We start from the raw sequence: 17,634 nt of genomic DNA, 5'->3' as shown, positions 1-17,634 counted from the left end.
ACCCCAGAACCTGGGTGGAGGATGACACTCTTGATTGAGACAGTAGAGACTGGAGAATGGAGTCTGGGGGCGGGGCAGAGTGGGGGGTGGGAGATGAAGAGTGCGGTTTGGGATGCATTAGTTCTAAAGTGATGATGAGACATCCTCATGTCAAATGGAGAAAATAAAGCAGTTTGGTATTTTTCTGGTTGAACAAACAAGGTTAAATAAATAATAAAGGTTTAATATCAGTTGTAATGTTTTTTTCCAGAAAATATTTCAGTTCACATTCTTAATATCCACTCACCTTTATCCAGCACGTGGCTGGTGCCCTGCCCTGTGCTAAAAGTGTTTTACAAGTATTTCATCTAAACTTTCAGAGAACCCTATGAGGAAGACACTGTTGTTGCTCCCGGTGTTGAATGAGGAAGCTGAGGCTTGAGCCGTTAGGCCACTGGCCTAAGAGTCAGTAGCTGGTAGACAGAGAAGCCCAGGTTTATACATGACTGCTGCTCACCACGGCGTCTTGCTGTGAGCATGAGGCTCATTGGGATTTTCTTCTCTTTTCAGGGTTTTGGTTTTTGCACTGAATGTAGTCTAGACTCATCCTCACGGGCTTGTGTTGCCCCAGGATACTGTCAAAGGTAAGTTTTAAAAATGGATATCCACCGGGTACGGGCAATGAAATGAGAGCATCTTCACGTTTAAAAAAAAGAAAAGTACATTCTGATATTAATGCTTCTTTCCAGAGTTCTTACAGAAGGGAACTTAAAGTGGATATCACTCCTGATCCTTTGAATTTCCACTTCACTAGGTCCCTTTAAAAACACCTGTATTTAGTTTGATACTGACACTTGGTGTCCCATCCTTTTATGGAACTAGATTTGTTATTAGATTTAGCAGTTTCACAGTGTGACATGCGCGTATCCTAGCTCCTCTGCCTCCGGTGCCTCCCTACTCCAGTGTGTCGTCCACACACTGCCTGACTCAGCGTCTAGCCATAGATTTGCTCACATTGCCCCTTTGCCTAAACAGCTCTTATGGCTCCCAGTCACTGCAGATGTCATCCTACAAACCCCTCCAAGACCTTATTCCAAACGACATTTCTGGCTTCTTTTGTAGTGTACCCTTATCTGTAAGAGGCTTCTCTGGTGGCTCAGATGGTAAAGAATCCACCTGCCAATGCAGGAGATACAGTAGATGCCTGGGTTCAATCCCTGGGTCGGGAAGATCCCCCGGCATAAGAAAATGGCACCCCACTCCAGTATTCTTGCCTGGAAAATTCCATGGGCAGAGGAGCCTGGCATGCTACAGTCCATGGCCACAAAGAGTCAGACACGACTGAGTGACTGAGCACCACTGACTATCTGTAAACCTTACCAGACTATGTTCTGTTCCCCAGATGTGAAGTTATTTTTCACAACTTTATGCCTTGATGGATTCTTTTTTCTTTGCTTAAATTTTGGAAGAGGGGAGAAGAATGCCACTATTTACTTTCCTGCTTATATCTTTCCTCTTGCCCCTCATCCCAGGCTCTTCTGGCAGAATTTCCTTTTTATCTGTGTTCCAGGGGCACCTGTTGTTGATACAGGAATAAAACAACATTATTTTATATTAAGAGTTACTTTTTTTTTTTGTCTGCTTTGCTGGTCTGTAAACCCTCCGAGACTTCTTGGGAAGGAACTAACTGTTTTTGTAGCACCTGTTTGCTGCACCTGGACACCTTGCAGGAGTAATACCTCCCCCCGATAAATTTTGTAGATGAAAATAATGAAGATTATAATAATAGGTAACTTGCTCAAGATTACACAGCTAAGAAATGACAAAGAATAATTGTTCCGCTCCTTCAAAGCCAAAGCTCATTCTCCTATACTAGTCCAGCACCATCTGGCATGTGATGGGGACCCGGTGAACTGCAATTTTAAGTAAAAAAGACTTAGTTGGTTAATTCAGTCATTCTTACAGTGGAATTTATTGGATACTTATTAAATGCCAGGTGCACAGTTTTAAGTAATCGGGGCATGCAGAGATTGAAAAACAATGTCTGGTATCAAAGCATTGATAATCTAATAGGCGAGGCATCAGTGTAAGAAAATAAATCCTATGCAGTGTTACATATCCGCTAATAAGTTTCTCACAAGATCCCTTGCAGACACTGGGAAAGGAGTCATCAGTTCTGCCTAGAGATGGGACAGGAATTACTTTATAAAAGCTGAATGTTGAATGAGGAGCAGGGAAGGGAAAGGCAGAGGGAGTGATATGGACAAAAGCATGGAAACGGGAAACAATCTGGTGTATTTGGGAAGCTGTAAGTAGTTCACTGTTGGAGGAGGAAATGGCAACCCACTCCAGTATTCTTGCCTGGGAAATCCCACGACAGAGGAGTCTGGTGGGCTACAGCCATGGGGTCGCAGAGAGTCGGACACAACTGAGCGCTGCGCACAAATAGTTCACTGTGGCTAGATAGGAGGGACCAAAGAGGCCTCGGCCGATGACGCTGGAGAGGCAGGCGAGGTCGGGATCTTGGAGGGCTTTGAGATATGAACATGTTGGTCAACTTTTAGAGAAGACCCAGCACAGAGCCTGCAGGACATTCCTCATGTTTGCTCACTAACATCTGCTGAGGCCTGCAATGCACCAGGTAAAGACTGTCAGTCACCCACTTTATTCCCCTGTCTTTTCCTCAGAAGGGCAGGAAAACTTACTTAGACCCTGAGGCACAGGTATGAGCCATCCCTTCGATAAGAATGGCATCGAGGCTTTCTCAAAAACTCATTGAAAAACATTAAAGAGAGTAAAAAATCACCCCCCCCCCCACACACACACAATGAAGGCAAATTAAATAAAGGACATCAACCTGACATTTAATGAGAAACCTCTCAATTGCCCTTCCCCCTTTGAATTGCCTATATAAACTTAGCAAAAAGAATTTAAACATAGAACTTCACTGGTTTGATGGTGCTTGTGCTGTTTGAAATTCAGCTGCCTTGTAGCTTATCCATAGCAAATAACTGTTGCACTCACTAGGTATCTACAAGGCCTGTAGGAAGAATGTCTCTTTTCCCTAAAGCCTAATCATTGCCTCAGCTATGCCTGCTTAGGAAAAGCTGTGCCTGCATAATTCAAGGTCAGGCAGCAGCCTTCTGTACTCTGGAGTCACCCAAGCCTGCTAATGCCCTCTTCCCTTTGCTGAGGCCAGCACGGCTGGCATTTGCTTACCAGGCCAGAGTGGCCATTGTATGCTGGGGCCACTTGCACAGCTGACATTAGGTGAGCTTTCAGGACCCCACCATCACTGCCGCTGCCAACTGTACCTTGTTGCTTCACTGAGGCCAGCAAAGCCCCCGAGCCTTGCTCAATCTTCTGTGCCCAGTGCCTACAACCTTGTCTCTATAGAAACAACCACACACCTGAAGACAGAGTTGCACTAAGGTTAAAATGCAGGGTGGCCTGTGCTTTATAAACTTCAATTTGGCCTCAATAGTTAAAAGCTCGTATATAACTGTAAAAACTCATGTGGCCTAATGTAAACCTCTATGAGGTCAAAGTGCTATGCCCCCTCACAAAAGAGCCAAGGCCCAAAGTCCTGGCCCTAACAAAAGCCTCAGAAATTTGACATATATCTTTCTCCTCAAATTTTGCTTGGTGTCTATTAATCAAGACACTGGTCTCATGCACCAGATTTAAGTCTTTGAGAGACCTAATAAATAGTATTTTTTCTCTTGACTGAGTTCTCTACCAATTGAGAAATTTATTTCTCAAAGAGGAGGGGATTTGGGAGACCAAAAAATCATCTTTACACTAATAAAGCTGTGTTGGAGAGCTTCCCTGGTGGCCCAGTGGTTAAGAATCCGCCTTTTAATGCAAGGGACACTGATTCAATCTCTGGAGCAGGAAGATCCCATATGCCACAGAGCAAGACTCTCTAAGCCTGAGAGTCACAACTGCTGAGCCCACCGGCCCCAAAGACTGAAGCCCAAGCGCCCTAGAGCCTATATTTTGCAGCAAAAGGAGCCACTGCGATGAGAAGCCTGTGCACTGCAATGGCTGTGAAGACACAGCACAGCCATAAATAAATAATTAAAAAAAAAAAAAAAAGCTGTATTGGAGAATGCAGCTTACATCTACGGGAGGAAACAGAGTCTTAACAGTGAAGCTCAGAATTCAATAGTCTTACCTGTCACAGGTAGCCGTGAGGGACCTGTGTTGATGGGTCTGAGAGCAGAGCACATAGGCCACATGAGTTTTTACAGTTATATACGAGCTTTTAACTATTGAGGCCAAATTGAAGTTTATAAAGCACAGGCCACCCTGCATTTTAACCTTAGTGCAACTCTGTCTTCAGGTGTGTGGTTGTTTCTATAGAGACAAGGTTGTAGGCACTGGGCACAGAAGATTGAGCAAGGCTCGGGGGCTTTGCTGGCCTCAGTGAAGCAACAAGGTACAGTTGGCAGCGGCAGTGATGGTGGGGTCCTGAAAGCTCACCTAATGTCAGCTGTGCAAGTGGCCCCAGCATGTGCTCCTGAGGGACAGGCAGCTTCAAAAGGGAAGAGACAGGAGGGGCCGAGCTCACATAGCTTGTTTCTCCTTCTGAACTCTCCATTCATATAAGATTCTGTCCCTCCACTGGGGTGGAGTGTGTGGATGGAGAGGAGCCAAGCGGGAAACCGCAGGAGAGGGAATCTCGTTCAAATGGAAATGGCACAGAGATAATGGAGATGCCTTTCCTGGTCTGCTGTGGCTATAATGTATCATCTATGAAATACAATCTCTGTTCCAGCAAAGTAGAATGGGAACTTAAAAGACATTTGTGAAGCAGTTTGTATACCACATCTTTCTAGCTATGTTATCGAGTTTTTCCAGGGCTGCCAGTTTAGTCTTCATAGAAAGGGTAATTCTGCTTTGGCACAACTGTCATAAATAGGTGTGAGGTACAAAATCACTAGAGAACGCCTGTTTCACTTTCTGTGTGTTTTACAGAGGGAATGGATGGTGTTGGTTTGTGTGGATTGAGTGAGTGGGGTGGGGGTGGTCAAGGGACTTCCAGTGTACCAATTTCACATTTTACGTTATATATATATATAAACACTGGTTCCCAACAGACCTTATTAGACGAGCACAGTGGGTGTTTTTATGTCCTTTCCCACCCACCAAGTGAAGAAACAGATTCTCAGAAATACCTTTTGGTCTCAGACCTTCTAAATGGTTATTGAGAAGCCTGTGCCAGAACCAGATTGGCACATCTCCTATCTGCTGTATTCGTTAAGATTTCTCTCATGCCAAAAAGGTACACTGTCAAGCATCATTTTAGCTTTCCTATTTTGTAGCTTTGAGCCCTTTGAGGAATTTGAAAAAAACATTCATACCTGTATTATAATGGAGATTTGTTTGTGTCAGTTTGAGTACTTCAGTCACTCAGTCATGTCCAGCTCTTTGCAAACCCCATAGACTGCAGCACGCCAGGCTTCCCTGTCCATCACCAACTCCCAGACTAGCTCAAACTCATGTCCATCAAGTCGGTGATGCCATCCAACCATCTCATCCTCTGTTGTCCCCTTCTTCTCCTGCCTTCAGTCTTTCCCAGCATCAGGGTCTTTTCCAGTAAGTCAGTTCTTCACATCAAGTGGCCAAAGTATTGGAGCTTCAGCTTTAGCATCAGTCCTTCCAGTGAATATTCAGGGTTGATTTCCTTTATAATTGACTGGTTTGATTTCTGGCAGTCCAAGGGACTGTCAAGAGTCTTCTCCAAAAGCATCAGTTTTTCAGCACTCAGCTTTCTTTATGGTTCCTATTCCTTAATAATTACATATTTAATGAATTAATTTGAAGGTTGCATAAACTTTTAGTTTCTTTTGGGTTCATTTTAATTCGTAAAATTTTAATATACTTTTATTTGACTCATTTTATTCTTAGAAGAAAAATTGCTACTTTTTATTGTCTTGCTCTATAGGCCTGTTATCATATAAAAATAAATAAACTGAAATTTAGTTTATTGAGCAGGTTTTCTTAAAATAGAAAGGTAGGATCAACTATTAGAGTATACCTGAATTTCAGTTATAAAATACCATAAATATTGAACGTAAATTATAAACCTAAGAAACCCAGCCACTTGCAATAGCCTAGCCTGATAGTTAGACTATATGCCCTGCTACAGCATAACAACTGGCCCCCTACTTTTCTCAGGTGGGCCACTTTTCCAACAGGTCAGTGTTTGTACTGTATGAATTGCTAAAGATTTTTACTCTTAACCTCTTCCACAAGTCAAATAAAAAGAGGAAAGAAATCTAGAACTGTTTACTATTCCAGTGTCTTCAGCCTTTCCTAATTATGCTCTCATAAGGTGGGGAAAACTCTCTCCCTGCCTCTCTCCGTGGGATATGTGTGTATGTATGCTACACATACACACACACATGCATGTGTACACACATATTACTCAAGGTCATCGCTTCATACTATTTTTAGTCTTGGTGACAGAATTTCAGTGTAATCTGAGAAAGCAAATATGCACACTGAATTCCTTATGTGTGTTTTTTTTTTTCTTCTTACCTCTTTTAGGCAGTATTTGTGTGTTTCTGCAGAGTTTTGCACAGAGTCTGTTCCCATGCAGACCAATGAGGGAGAAGTATCGGAAGAAAGCAGTTCCAAGGTCAGTGAATTACTAAAGGTGCAAACAGTCTGAGCAGAAATTAAACAACAGGGACAGTGAGTGAGGAGAGTGGGTGTTGTGTTTTAGGTGAATTTAGACATCTGATTGATTTAAATTAAACCTCACCTAAGATTGAAAGGATTTTTTTCCTTCTCAGTATCCACTTTTGTTACATTCCTTGACAAATTTAAAACAAATTTCACTGAGCTCATAGAAAAATTTATGAATCACTCGTAGACTACTAGCACTTTATCTTTTAAGGTTTTATTATGCAAGTTGTATGTACTTATTTTAAAAATTAAAGCAAATCAGAAGTGTATAGGGTAAAAAATAAAAAAGCCTATCCCTTATCCCTGCTACACAGAGGTATCACTGATCACTTTTAGACATTTTTAGTTACAAATTTATAAATGGTATTTGGTTTGGTTTTTCGGGCTAAAGCTTAAATGAATACTTCGTTGTCACCTGTGTAGAAGTGGTTATGTTTGTGTTGATACCTGTCTATATCTAGCTCCATGTCCTGAGTCTCCTTGGCTTTTTCTCTTCTTGATCATATAAAACCCTCAGTATCACCTTCACGTCCCTTTTTCTCCTGTCAAAATCACTTCTAATCCTTGCTGGGAGCTCCAAGTGTATCCCACACTGTGTTCTGAACAGTTCCCCGCACCTGTAGGGCTGTCTGCCCTGAACCGTCCTGAAGGAAGTCCTTTGCTGTTGGCGCTGCTGCTTATACTCTCTTGGGAAGGTTTATTCTTTCTCCACATCCATGGGGTCAGACACCACTGAGCAACTGAACAACAACAACAAATTCTTTCCCCAGAGCAAAAGTGGAGAGGGGTCAGATGTCACCAGATGAAACTCCAAAACATTGTGCTAATTGGAAGAAGCCCTGCACAAAAGGTCACATATGATTTCATTTATATGTAATATGTAGAATAGATAATTACATAGAACACAGGCTGGTGGTTGCCAGAGATTGGTTGGGGGAAGCGGAATGAGGAATGACTACTTAATGGGTACGTGGGCTGGGCTACAGAGAAGCACAGTTTGTGCCCTGAGCCCCAGAGCTCCTTGTGAAAGATGCTCTTCAGCTTCTCTGAATCTCCCCTCATTACAGTCCATGTGTTAGGTAGGATAGGTTCATCCTCTCCCCTTGTTTGTTTTTCTCCCCATATCACCAGATCCCTTCCTTCTTTCTGCCAAAGTAGAATCCAGTAGACTTTTATCAGACTCATCTAGATCCCGGCATCCCTGGTAATTCAGATGGAAAAGAATCTGCCTGTAATGCAGGAGACATTGGGAAGATCCCCTGGAGAAGGGAATGGCAACCCACTCCAGTATTCTTGCCTGGAAAAGCCCATGGACAGAGGAGCCTGGCAGGCTACAGTCCATGGGGTTGCAAAGAGTCAGACACGACTGAGCACTTTGATCTAGTTCCTAACATGTTCACTTTCATCTAGATCCTAAACCTGGTTTAAGGAGAGTCAGAATAAGTGAGAGATGCACACACTCTAGGAATGTCCCCCAAACACTCACACACCGAGACATGTACACCGAGGCCACCAAAAATATACAGACCCCAGGATTTCTACAGTACACACAGACCCTTCCCCAAGACCCTAATTAATTAGTTTATAATAAACCACAGTGTTAAGGAAGACTAGATTCTTGGATCCTCTGACTAGTACATTCTCTTCATGGAAAGCTAGGTTGAAATTGGAAGATTGCTTGGCAAGTATGTAACTAGATCGACATAGAATGCTTAGTTGTACCAGAGGCTCGGTTTCCACCTTCTTTCTGGAGAAGGAAGGAGGACTGCATTTCTTGATTTTTCAGTTATTGAATATTTTATCAGTTCAGAATCAATTAGGCTAAAGAGTAAAAGAATATTTTTTCGGGGGGGAACTTCCTTAGTGGCCCAGTGGCTGAGACTCCACACTCCCAATGCAGGGGGCTGGGGTCCAATCCCTGGTCAGGGAACTAGATCCCACGTGCTGCAACTCAGAGTTTGCATGCCACAGCCAAAGATCCTGTGTGTCACAACTAAGACTTGGCACAGCCAAATAAATAACAGGTTTTTAAAAAAAAGAATATTCTTTTTACACTTGCAATAAGTAGGTGCTTCTGTTATTAAAATTAAATTATAACTTTATTTTCACTAGTCTTCATTTATGTTACATTTTATGACTTTTTTCTTATGCTTCTCTTTGTTTAAAATCTTGAAATGATTTGATGTTAATGCAGGAATTTATCATAGTACTATGGTAACATAATTTGTGGTTTTCTGTTAATAGAAATAAGTTAAGAAAGGTAAATGGTGTTGAGAAAAAGTGGGGACTTTTCTGCAAAACAATGACTTTGAATTAAATCATTAAAAAAAAATAATTCTTGAGCATATGTTACTAGTGGATACACTACAACAAAGAAAAAAGACATGGTTCTTACTCTCAAGGTGGTTACATTTTAGTGGGAGAAACAAACATAAATAAAGATAATGATTCTGAATTATGATCAATACTATGAAGAAAATAAAATAATGCAATACAGGGTGACCGGAAGGACAAGCTTAGGTTAGTCAAGCAAGCCCTCTCTGCACGCATGGCATTTCAGCTGAACAGTAAAGACTGTTGAGACTCTAAAAGAATAAAGAACAGTAAAGACTCTTTACACAGTTGGAGGGAGCCAACTGTGTAAAGAGCTAGAAGAACAGTATACCAGACAGAAGAAACAACTTCAGAAGCCCTTAGCCTCTTCCAAGAACTGTCAGAAGTCCTGTGCCACTGAGTGGTGATAGGAAGTTACAGAGAGAGACTGAGACCTTGCAAGAACTTGACAGCCCTGGCATAGAATGTGGTTTCTGTCATGTGGGAAGAATTTCTGTCAACTGGGAAGCCATTGAAGGCTGTTAAAGTAGGGAGTCATGTGATATGATTCCATTTTTTTTAAATTTATTATTTATTTGGCTGTACCAGGTCTTAGTTGGAATATGTGGGATCTGTAATTTCAGCATGTAAACTCTTGGTTGCAGCATGAGGGCTCTAGTTCCCTGACCTGGGATCGAACCTGGGCCCTCTGCATTGAGTGTGCAGTCTTGGCCACTGGACCACCAGGAAAGTCCCCATGATTTCATTTTTTAAAAATCACTCTGGCTTCTATGTGAAGAATGGATTGGACTGAAGCAGGGGTGGGAGCAAGAAGACCAGTGAGAGAGAAGACAGTCCTAGTCAGTCACTTGGGTGAGAGAGAAAGTGGATTCGCATACTGCACTGAAGTGGAGGGAGACAGACTGGAAATATACTGGAGGTAAAGCCGACGTGGGCACCCCATTCCAGCACTCTTTCCTGGAAAATCCCATGGACGGAGGAGCCTGGTGGGCTGCAGTCCATGGGGTCGCTAAGAGTCAGACACGACTGAGCGACTTCACTTTCACTTTTCACTTTCATGCATTGGAGAAGGAAATGGCCACCCACTCCAGTGTTCTTGCCTGGAGAATCCCAGGGACGGGGGAGCCGGGTGAGTCTATGGCAGTTGCACAGAGTCGGACACGACTGAAGCGACTTAGCAGCAGCAGCAGCAGCAGCAAAGCCAACATGACATGAGGATGAACTGGAATACTTTTGCTTCCTAGAAACCAAGAGGTACATTTCAAGAAAAAAGGTAGAATCAATACTGTTAGATGCTGCTGAGAAGCCAAGGAGGTTGGTAATTGAGAGAATGTAGCTGGATTTATTTTTTGAAGAATTAATTAAAGAAAAGGTGCACAAAATTTTCTGGAGAGGTGGAGGTATTCTGCGTCTGAGAGGAGTATGGATCACACGGGTGTATATCCATTTGTCAAAAGTATACTTCTAGAATTTGCAATTAAAAAGTACAACTTTTCAGGTACACTTTACCTGTGAAAACTGTAAAATAATAGTAATTGAATAGGGATGGAGAACGGATGGAAGTATGGATGAAACAAGAATGACAGAATGTTCACAGCTATTGAAGCTTGGTGATGAATACATAAGGATTCATTTGTATTCACTTTGCATATGCTTGACATTTTCCATAATAATGCTTTTAAAAGAAATTTATTAGTAGTCTTCAAGAGGAAGAGGATGAAAAACCAATTTTATGGGTTAAAAGGAAAGGAAATGCCTCTGGGTCGTCCCAGTGCACCAGCCCCAAGCATCCAGTATGGGGAAGGAGGAGGGTTCAGGATGGGGAACACATGTATACCTGTGGCGGATTCATTTTGATATTTGGCAAAACTAATACAATTATGTAAAGTTTAAAAATAAAAAAAAAAATGAAAGGAAATGATAAAAGCATGAAGAGTGGTGGCTGTAGTCTACTACCCAGTTGTGAAATCTAGAAGTGAATGAAGAGAGCAGAGCACCGAGTAGTGTGTGTGCTGTGTGCACAGTCACGGCCAACTCTTTATGACCCCATGGACTGCAATCCACCAGTCTCCGCGGCCTGTGGGATTCTCCAAGCAAGAATACTGGAGTGGATTGCCATTTCCTGCTCCAGGGGAGCTTTCCGACTCAGGGATCAAACCTGAGTCTCCTGCATCTCCTGCATTTGCAGGCAGATTATTTACCATTGAACCACCTAGTTCCCTGACTAGAAGGAGGTATTGGTTCAAGTGAAAGGAGTTTTTTAAGATTAAAAAAAATTGTGTTTATTTATTTGGCTGTGTCGGTCTTAGTGGCAGCATGCAGGATCCTTCACTGTGGCGCAGATTCTCTAGTTGTGGCACATGGACCCCAGAGCCCCTGGGCATAGTTGCTCCGCAGCCTGTGGATCTTAGTTGTCTGACCAGGGATAGAACCACATCTCCTTCATTGTAGGGTGAATTCTTAACCACTGTACCACCAGGAAAGTCCTGTGAAAGATTTTTTTAAATGGAGGAGGCCCAGGCATGTTTTGAGTAAAGAGCGAAGAAATGAGTGGAGGAAGGCTGAGTGTGTTTATGGAAGCGGTTCACCAGGTTTGTGAGTTTGAAGGAGCCTGGGGATCAGTGAGGCTGGCCCCTGCTGCTGTGGTGGTACCTGGGCTCAGGCCAGAACCCTGCTCTTCTGACTCTTGTCTGGTGGTGACTGATATTTGGAGGAGGAAAGAAAGAAAGTGGGGTCCAGCTTAATGTTCCCTCTGAAATAGAAGTCATTGTTAAATTGAAGAGTTTAGCTTGCATGATTGAAATGACGAGTTTAGATTTCCTTTTAAGGAGGACAGTTTTGGAATGGCATTGGTAGAGAAGGTGCTAAGAATAGCTAATAAGTGAATGAAAGGGTCAGTGCAGTTTTTAAAAATACCCATGTACGTATTGTACTGACAGAAATCAGGTATGCCTTATGGTTGGACAGGATTGACAAAGGACATCTTCTTGGAGACTGTTGATGTTCTTTTTGAAGAAATATTCCCTGAAATCATCGTGCAGTATCTTCCAGAGGCTTTTTTTTCTTTTTTTTTGGAGAGATGTTTAAATTCAGAGATGGGATTATATATTCTTGAGAGTTAGGAGGTGTACACTACAGTCTGTTGAGTTTAGAAGACTCTGTGTCTCTGCTAGAAAGATAAAAAGCAGAGGATGGCTTCTAAAAGTTGGCTGTTGGGACTTTGCTGGTGGTCCAGTGGCCGTGCTCTCAGTGCACGGGAATCAGCTTCGATCCCTGGTCAGGGAACTAGATCCTACATTCTACAACTGAGTTTCCATGCTGCAACTTAAAGACCAACTTAAAGATCTTCCATGCCACAGCTAAAGATGGTGCATGCCACAATGAAGATCAAAGACCCCACGTGCCACAACTAGACCCAGCACAGCCAAATAAATAAGTAAATACTAAAATTCATTGATGTCTACACTGTCTACACTTAGTTCAGTTCAGTTCAGTCACTCAGTCGTGTCCAACTCTTTGCGACCCAATGAACTGCAGCATGCCAGGCCTCCCTGTCCATCACCAACTCCCGGAGTTCACTCAGACTCACGTCCATTGAGTCAGTGATGCCATCCAGCCATCTCATCCTCTGTTGTTGCCCTCTCCTCCTGCCCCCAATCCGTCCCAGCATCAGAGTCTTTTCCAGTGAGTCAGCCCTTCACATGAGGTGGCCAAAGTACTGGAGTTTCAGCTTCAGCATCAGTCTTTCCAAAGAACACCCAGGACCAATCTCCTTTAGAATGGACTAGTTGGATCTCCCTGCAGTCCAAGGGACTCTCAAGAGTCTTCTCCAACACCGCAGTTCAAAAGCATCAATTCTTCGGCACTCAGCTTTCTTCACAATCCAACTCTCACATCCATACATGACCACTGGAAAAACCATAGCCTTGACTAGACGGACCTTTGTTGGCAAAGTAATGTCTCTGCTTTTTAATATGTTATCCAGATTGGTCATGACTTTCCTTCCAAGGAGTAAGCATCTTTTAATTTCATGGCTGCAGTCACCATCTGCAGTGATTTTGGAGCCCAAAAACATAAAGTCTAACACTGTTTCCACTGTTTCCCCATCTATTTCCCTTGAAGTGATGGGACCAGATGCCATGATCTTAGTTTTCTGAATGTTGAGCTTTAAGCCAACTTTTTCCACTCTCCTCTTTCACTTTCATCAAGAGGCTTTTTAGGTTCTCTTCACTTTCTGCCATAAGGGTGGTGTCATCTGCATATCTGAGGTTATTGATATTTCTCCCAGCAATCTTGATTCCAGCTTGTGCTTCTTCCAGCCCAGCGTTTCTCATGATGTACTCTGCATATAAGTGAAATAAGCAGGGTGACAATATACAGGCTTGACATACTCCTTTTCCTATTTGGAACCAGTCTGTTGTTCCATGTCCAGATCTAACTGTTGCTTCCTGACCTGCATATAGGTTTCTCAAGAGGCAGGTCAGATGGTCTGGTATTCCCATCTCTTCCAAAATTTTCCACAGTTTATTGTGATCCACACAGTCAAAGGCTTTGGCATAGTCAATTAAGCAGAAATAGATGTTTTTCTGGAACTCTCTTGCTTTTTCCATGATCCAGTGGATGTTGGCAATTTGATCTCTGGTTCCTCTGCCTTTTCTAAAACCAGCTTGAACATCTGGAAGTTCACGGTTCACGTATTGCTGAAGCCTGGCTTGGAGAATTTTAAGCATTACTTTACTAGCGTGTGAGATGAGTGCAATTGTGCGGTAGTTTGAGCATTCTTTGGCATTGCCTTTCTTTGAGATTGGAATGAAAACTGACCTTTTCCAGTCCTGTGGCCACTGCTGAGTTTTCCAAATTTCCTGGCATATTGAGTGCAGCACTTTCACAGCATCATCTTTCAGGATTTGAAATCGCTCAACTGGAATTCCATCACCTCCACTAGCTTTATTCGTAGTGATGCTTTCTAAGGCCCACTTGACTTCACATTCCAGGATGTCTGGTTCTAGGTGAGTGATCACACCATTGTGATTATCTTGGTCGTGAAGATCTTTTTTGTACAGTTCTTCTGTGTACTCTTGCCAACTCTTCTGAATATCTTCTGCTTCTCTTAGGTGCATACCATTTCTGTCCTTTATCGAGCCCATCTTTGCATGAAATGTCCCCTTGGTATCTCTAATTTTCTTGAAGAGATCTCTAGTCTTTCCCATTCTGTTGTTTTCCTCTATTTCTTTGCATTGATTGGTGAGGAAAGCTTTCTTATCTTTTCTTGCTGTTCTTTGGAATTCTGCATTCAGATGTTTATATCTTTCCTTTTCTCCTTTGCTTTTCTCTTCTCTTCTTTTCACAGCTATTTGTAAGGCCTCCTCAGACAGCCATTTTGCTTTTTTGCATTTCTTTTCCATGGGGATGGTCTTGATCCCTGTCTCCTGTACAATGTCATGAACCTCCATCCATAGTTCATCAGGCACTTTATCAGATCTAGTCTCTTAAATCTATTTCTCACTTCCACTGTATAATCATAAGGGATTTTATTCAGGTCATACCTGAATGGTCTAGTGGTTTTCCCTACTTTCTTCAATTTAAGTCTGAATTTGGCAATAAGGAGTTCATGATCTGAGCCACAGTCAGCTCCCGGTCTTGTTTTTGCTGACTGTATAGAGCTTCTCCATGTTTGACTGCAAAGAATATAATCAATCTGATTTTGGTGTTGACCATCTGGTGATGTCCATGTGTAGAATCTTCTCTTGTGTTGTTGGAAGAGGGTGTTTGCTATGACCAGTGTGTTCTATTGGCAAAACTCTATTAGCCTTTGCCCTGCTTCATTCCATATTCCAAGGCCAAATTTGCCTTGTTACTCCAGGTGTTTCTTGACTTTCTACTTTTGCATTCCATTCCCCTATAATGAAAAGGACATCTTTTTTGGATGTTAGTTCTACACTTAAGGTTTGTATATTTTTCTGTTAGTAAATGATGTTCAATAAGGACAAAAAACAATTTGGGAATTTCTGTCCTTCTCTTTGGTTGGCTAAACTCATTTTGAATATTGATTCTGTTATGCAGAATATTAGCTGTCCTTCTCAGCTTCCTATTTCAGCAAATATATATATTTCCTTTTTAAACCGCTTATGGTACCTGGAATGGAGTGGGTGGTTGGAAAGGTGTAACATTTATAAAGTGGATGGAATTTAGCAATTGATGTGAGAGAAAAGGAAAAGGAGAAACCAAGAGTAATATCAAGGTTTCAAGCAAAATGACTGGGAGGATGGGGATGCCCTTGCCAAATAGGAAACATAATAAAGAAAACAGTTTTGGGAGGGAATGAGATTAATTCTGTATCAAACATACAGAGTTTGAAAGGCCGGCAAACTGTCAGCCAGGTGAAAATGCAGGACTGGAGGCAGGATATGTGGAGACTGGAAATACTGGATTGGGAATCACTCAAATTTAATAGTTGAGGGACTTTACTGGTGGTACAGTGGATAGGAATCCACCTGCCAACGCAAGGGACACAGGTTTGATCCGTAGTTGAGGAAGATCCCACATATTGTGGTGCAGCTGAGTCCATGTGCCACAGCTGCTGAGCCCGAGTGCTGCAACTACTGAAGCCGGGGTGCTCAAGGGCCCGAGAGCCACAACTGCTGAGCCCGTGTCCTGCAGCTGCTGAAACCCGTGTGCCCAGAGCCCGTGCTCCACGAGAGAAGCCATCTCAATAAGCCCACATGCTGCAACTGGAGAGTAGTCGCCGCTCTGCACAGCCAGAGAAAGCCCATGTGCAGCAACAAAGACCCGGTGCAACCAAAAATAAAATTGATTAATTTTTAAAAATTTACTAGTTGCAACTGTGAGATTAGATGAAATTGCTGTGAAGAATGTGAAGAGAGAGGTCCAAGGACAGAAGCTGGAGAAATAAACGTTTAGAGAGTAGAAGAAGGAAAAGCAGAGATTAGCAGATTAGAGAGTCAGCAAGTTTATGATGAATAAGACATTGGTTTATGATAGTTTATGATGAATAAGACATTCATCATAAGGAGTTTGCATTCTTGCAGACAACAAAACACATAAATAGGTAATCCCTTCAGATAGTGACGTGCATTATGCTAGAGAGTGGCTGAGTGTGGAAGCTCTTTCAATTGGGTGGTCAGGATTCATCCATCACTTCAAAGACATGGCACTTGAGCTGATGCCTAAATGATGTGGGGGAAGCTTTCATTTAACAGTATGAAAGCAGAGCTTTGTAAGTCAAGAAATTCAGAGGCGAGATGGGCAAGATACGGAGTATCAGAAATAGGATTTACCCTCCCACTAGAAATAACAACTTTACAAATACACAAATGTGTTTGAAACAACAGTTTTTCAAGGCACTGGACATCAGATAGTGAAGGACAGTGATCAGTGAGAAATGGAAAACAAGATGAGTCCTCTGACAACTCCTGTGTCCTGGCTTGAGGGAACCTCTGGGCCACAGTGTGGGAAATGGGGAGCCCAGGCAAAGCCCGGTGGACCCTCTCAGTTGAGGAAACACTGCTGAGAGTGTGGGGAGAATGAGGGAGCCGAAGTTTGTAGGACAGAATATGGGAGAGGAGAGAGCAGCTAAGAGGGAGAAGTCTGGAGATTTGTGGAGGGTTCCCCTAAGTATTCAGCAGAGTGCTTTTTGGCATATGTACGTGACTGGTCAAGACTGAGGCAGGAGGGGGTCCCCACCCCGGAGGATTGGAAGTAACAGTGTCTGTCTAGCACCCAAACACTGTCAGTAATGGTGCCTGTTTCTGTGGACTAGAAACTTCCATAATCCATGGATCATTATCAGCATACTGAGCATTAGTACTACTAGAGTTCTCACCTCAGGAGTAGGGAGTAATTAGCCCTACCTAATTTTGAAGTCTGACTTGAGAATCCTAAAAGCAGAACCTGAAAGGAATAAACTATTTCAAGATAATTTAGCCGCATCTCAGAACGACGCTCAAAAATATTTATAGGAATTCGAAAGTATTCAGGATCCAGCAAAAATTCTGTGTCTGTTATTCAAAGCAGAGATTTTTCAGGCATGTAAAAACCAGAAAATACAAGCATAGTGAAGAGAAAAGTCAATTGAAACCAACTCATAGTTGACCACGATGTTAGAATTAGCAGACAAGGATATTAAAACACTTATTATAACTATGTTTCAGATAGTTCAAAAGGTCAAGCAGAGACATGGAAAATATATATTTTTAAAAGCCCCAAGTCAAATTTCTAGAACTGAAAACTATAATGTTTGAGATGAAAAATATACTGGATGGAATTGTGGCAGATTCGATACTGTAGAATAAAAGATTAATTTAAAGAACAGAAGGCAATGGCACCCCACTCCAGTACTCTTGCCTGGAAAATCCCATGGATGGAGGAGCCTGGTGGGCTGCAGTCCATGGAGTTGCTGAGGGTCGGAAACGACTGAGCGACTTCCCTTTCACTTTTCACTTTCATACATTGGAGAAGGAAATGGCAGCCCACTCCAGTGTTCTTGCCTGGAGAATCCCAGGGACGGGGGAGCCTGGTGGGCTTCCGTCTATGGGGTCGCACAGAGTCAGACACGATGGAAGCGACTTAGCAGCAGCAGCAGCAGAAACTATCCAACGTGAAACA

At 42.6% G+C, this 17,634-nt stretch overlaps 1 protein-coding gene across 11 annotated transcripts in view; it reads left to right on the top strand.

Moving 5' to 3' along the window:
- TNRC6B (trinucleotide repeat containing adaptor 6B) overlaps positions 1 to 17,634 on the top strand; it is a 260,774-nt gene that overhangs the window by 68,590 nt on the left and 174,550 nt on the right. For 5 of the 11 annotated variants that reach the window (XM_055566702.1, XM_055566725.1, XM_055566710.1 and 2 more), the window contains exons 2-3: positions 550 to 623; positions 6,535 to 6,625. The exons of 2 other annotated variants lie outside the window; for them this stretch is intronic. In XM_055566702.1, the coding sequence (XP_055422677.1) occupies positions 6,581 to 6,625 (45 nt within the window). In that variant the 5' untranslated portion in view covers positions 550 to 623; positions 6,535 to 6,580. The remainder of the gene's footprint in view (positions 1 to 549; positions 624 to 6,534; positions 6,626 to 17,634) is intronic. 4 more of the 11 variants (XM_055566764.1, XM_055566770.1, XM_055566775.1 and 1 more) reach the window with 2 other exon arrangements.

The sequence above is a fragment of the Bubalus kerabau genome, chromosome 1 (genome assembly GCF_029407905.1).
Source record: "Bubalus kerabau isolate K-KA32 ecotype Philippines breed swamp buffalo chromosome 1, PCC_UOA_SB_1v2, whole genome shotgun sequence".
Classification (NCBI taxonomy): Eukaryota; Metazoa; Chordata; class Mammalia; order Artiodactyla; family Bovidae; genus Bubalus; species Bubalus kerabau.
Note: the sequence above shows the minus strand (reverse complement) of the source record. Positions and strands in the feature narration are given on the sequence as shown.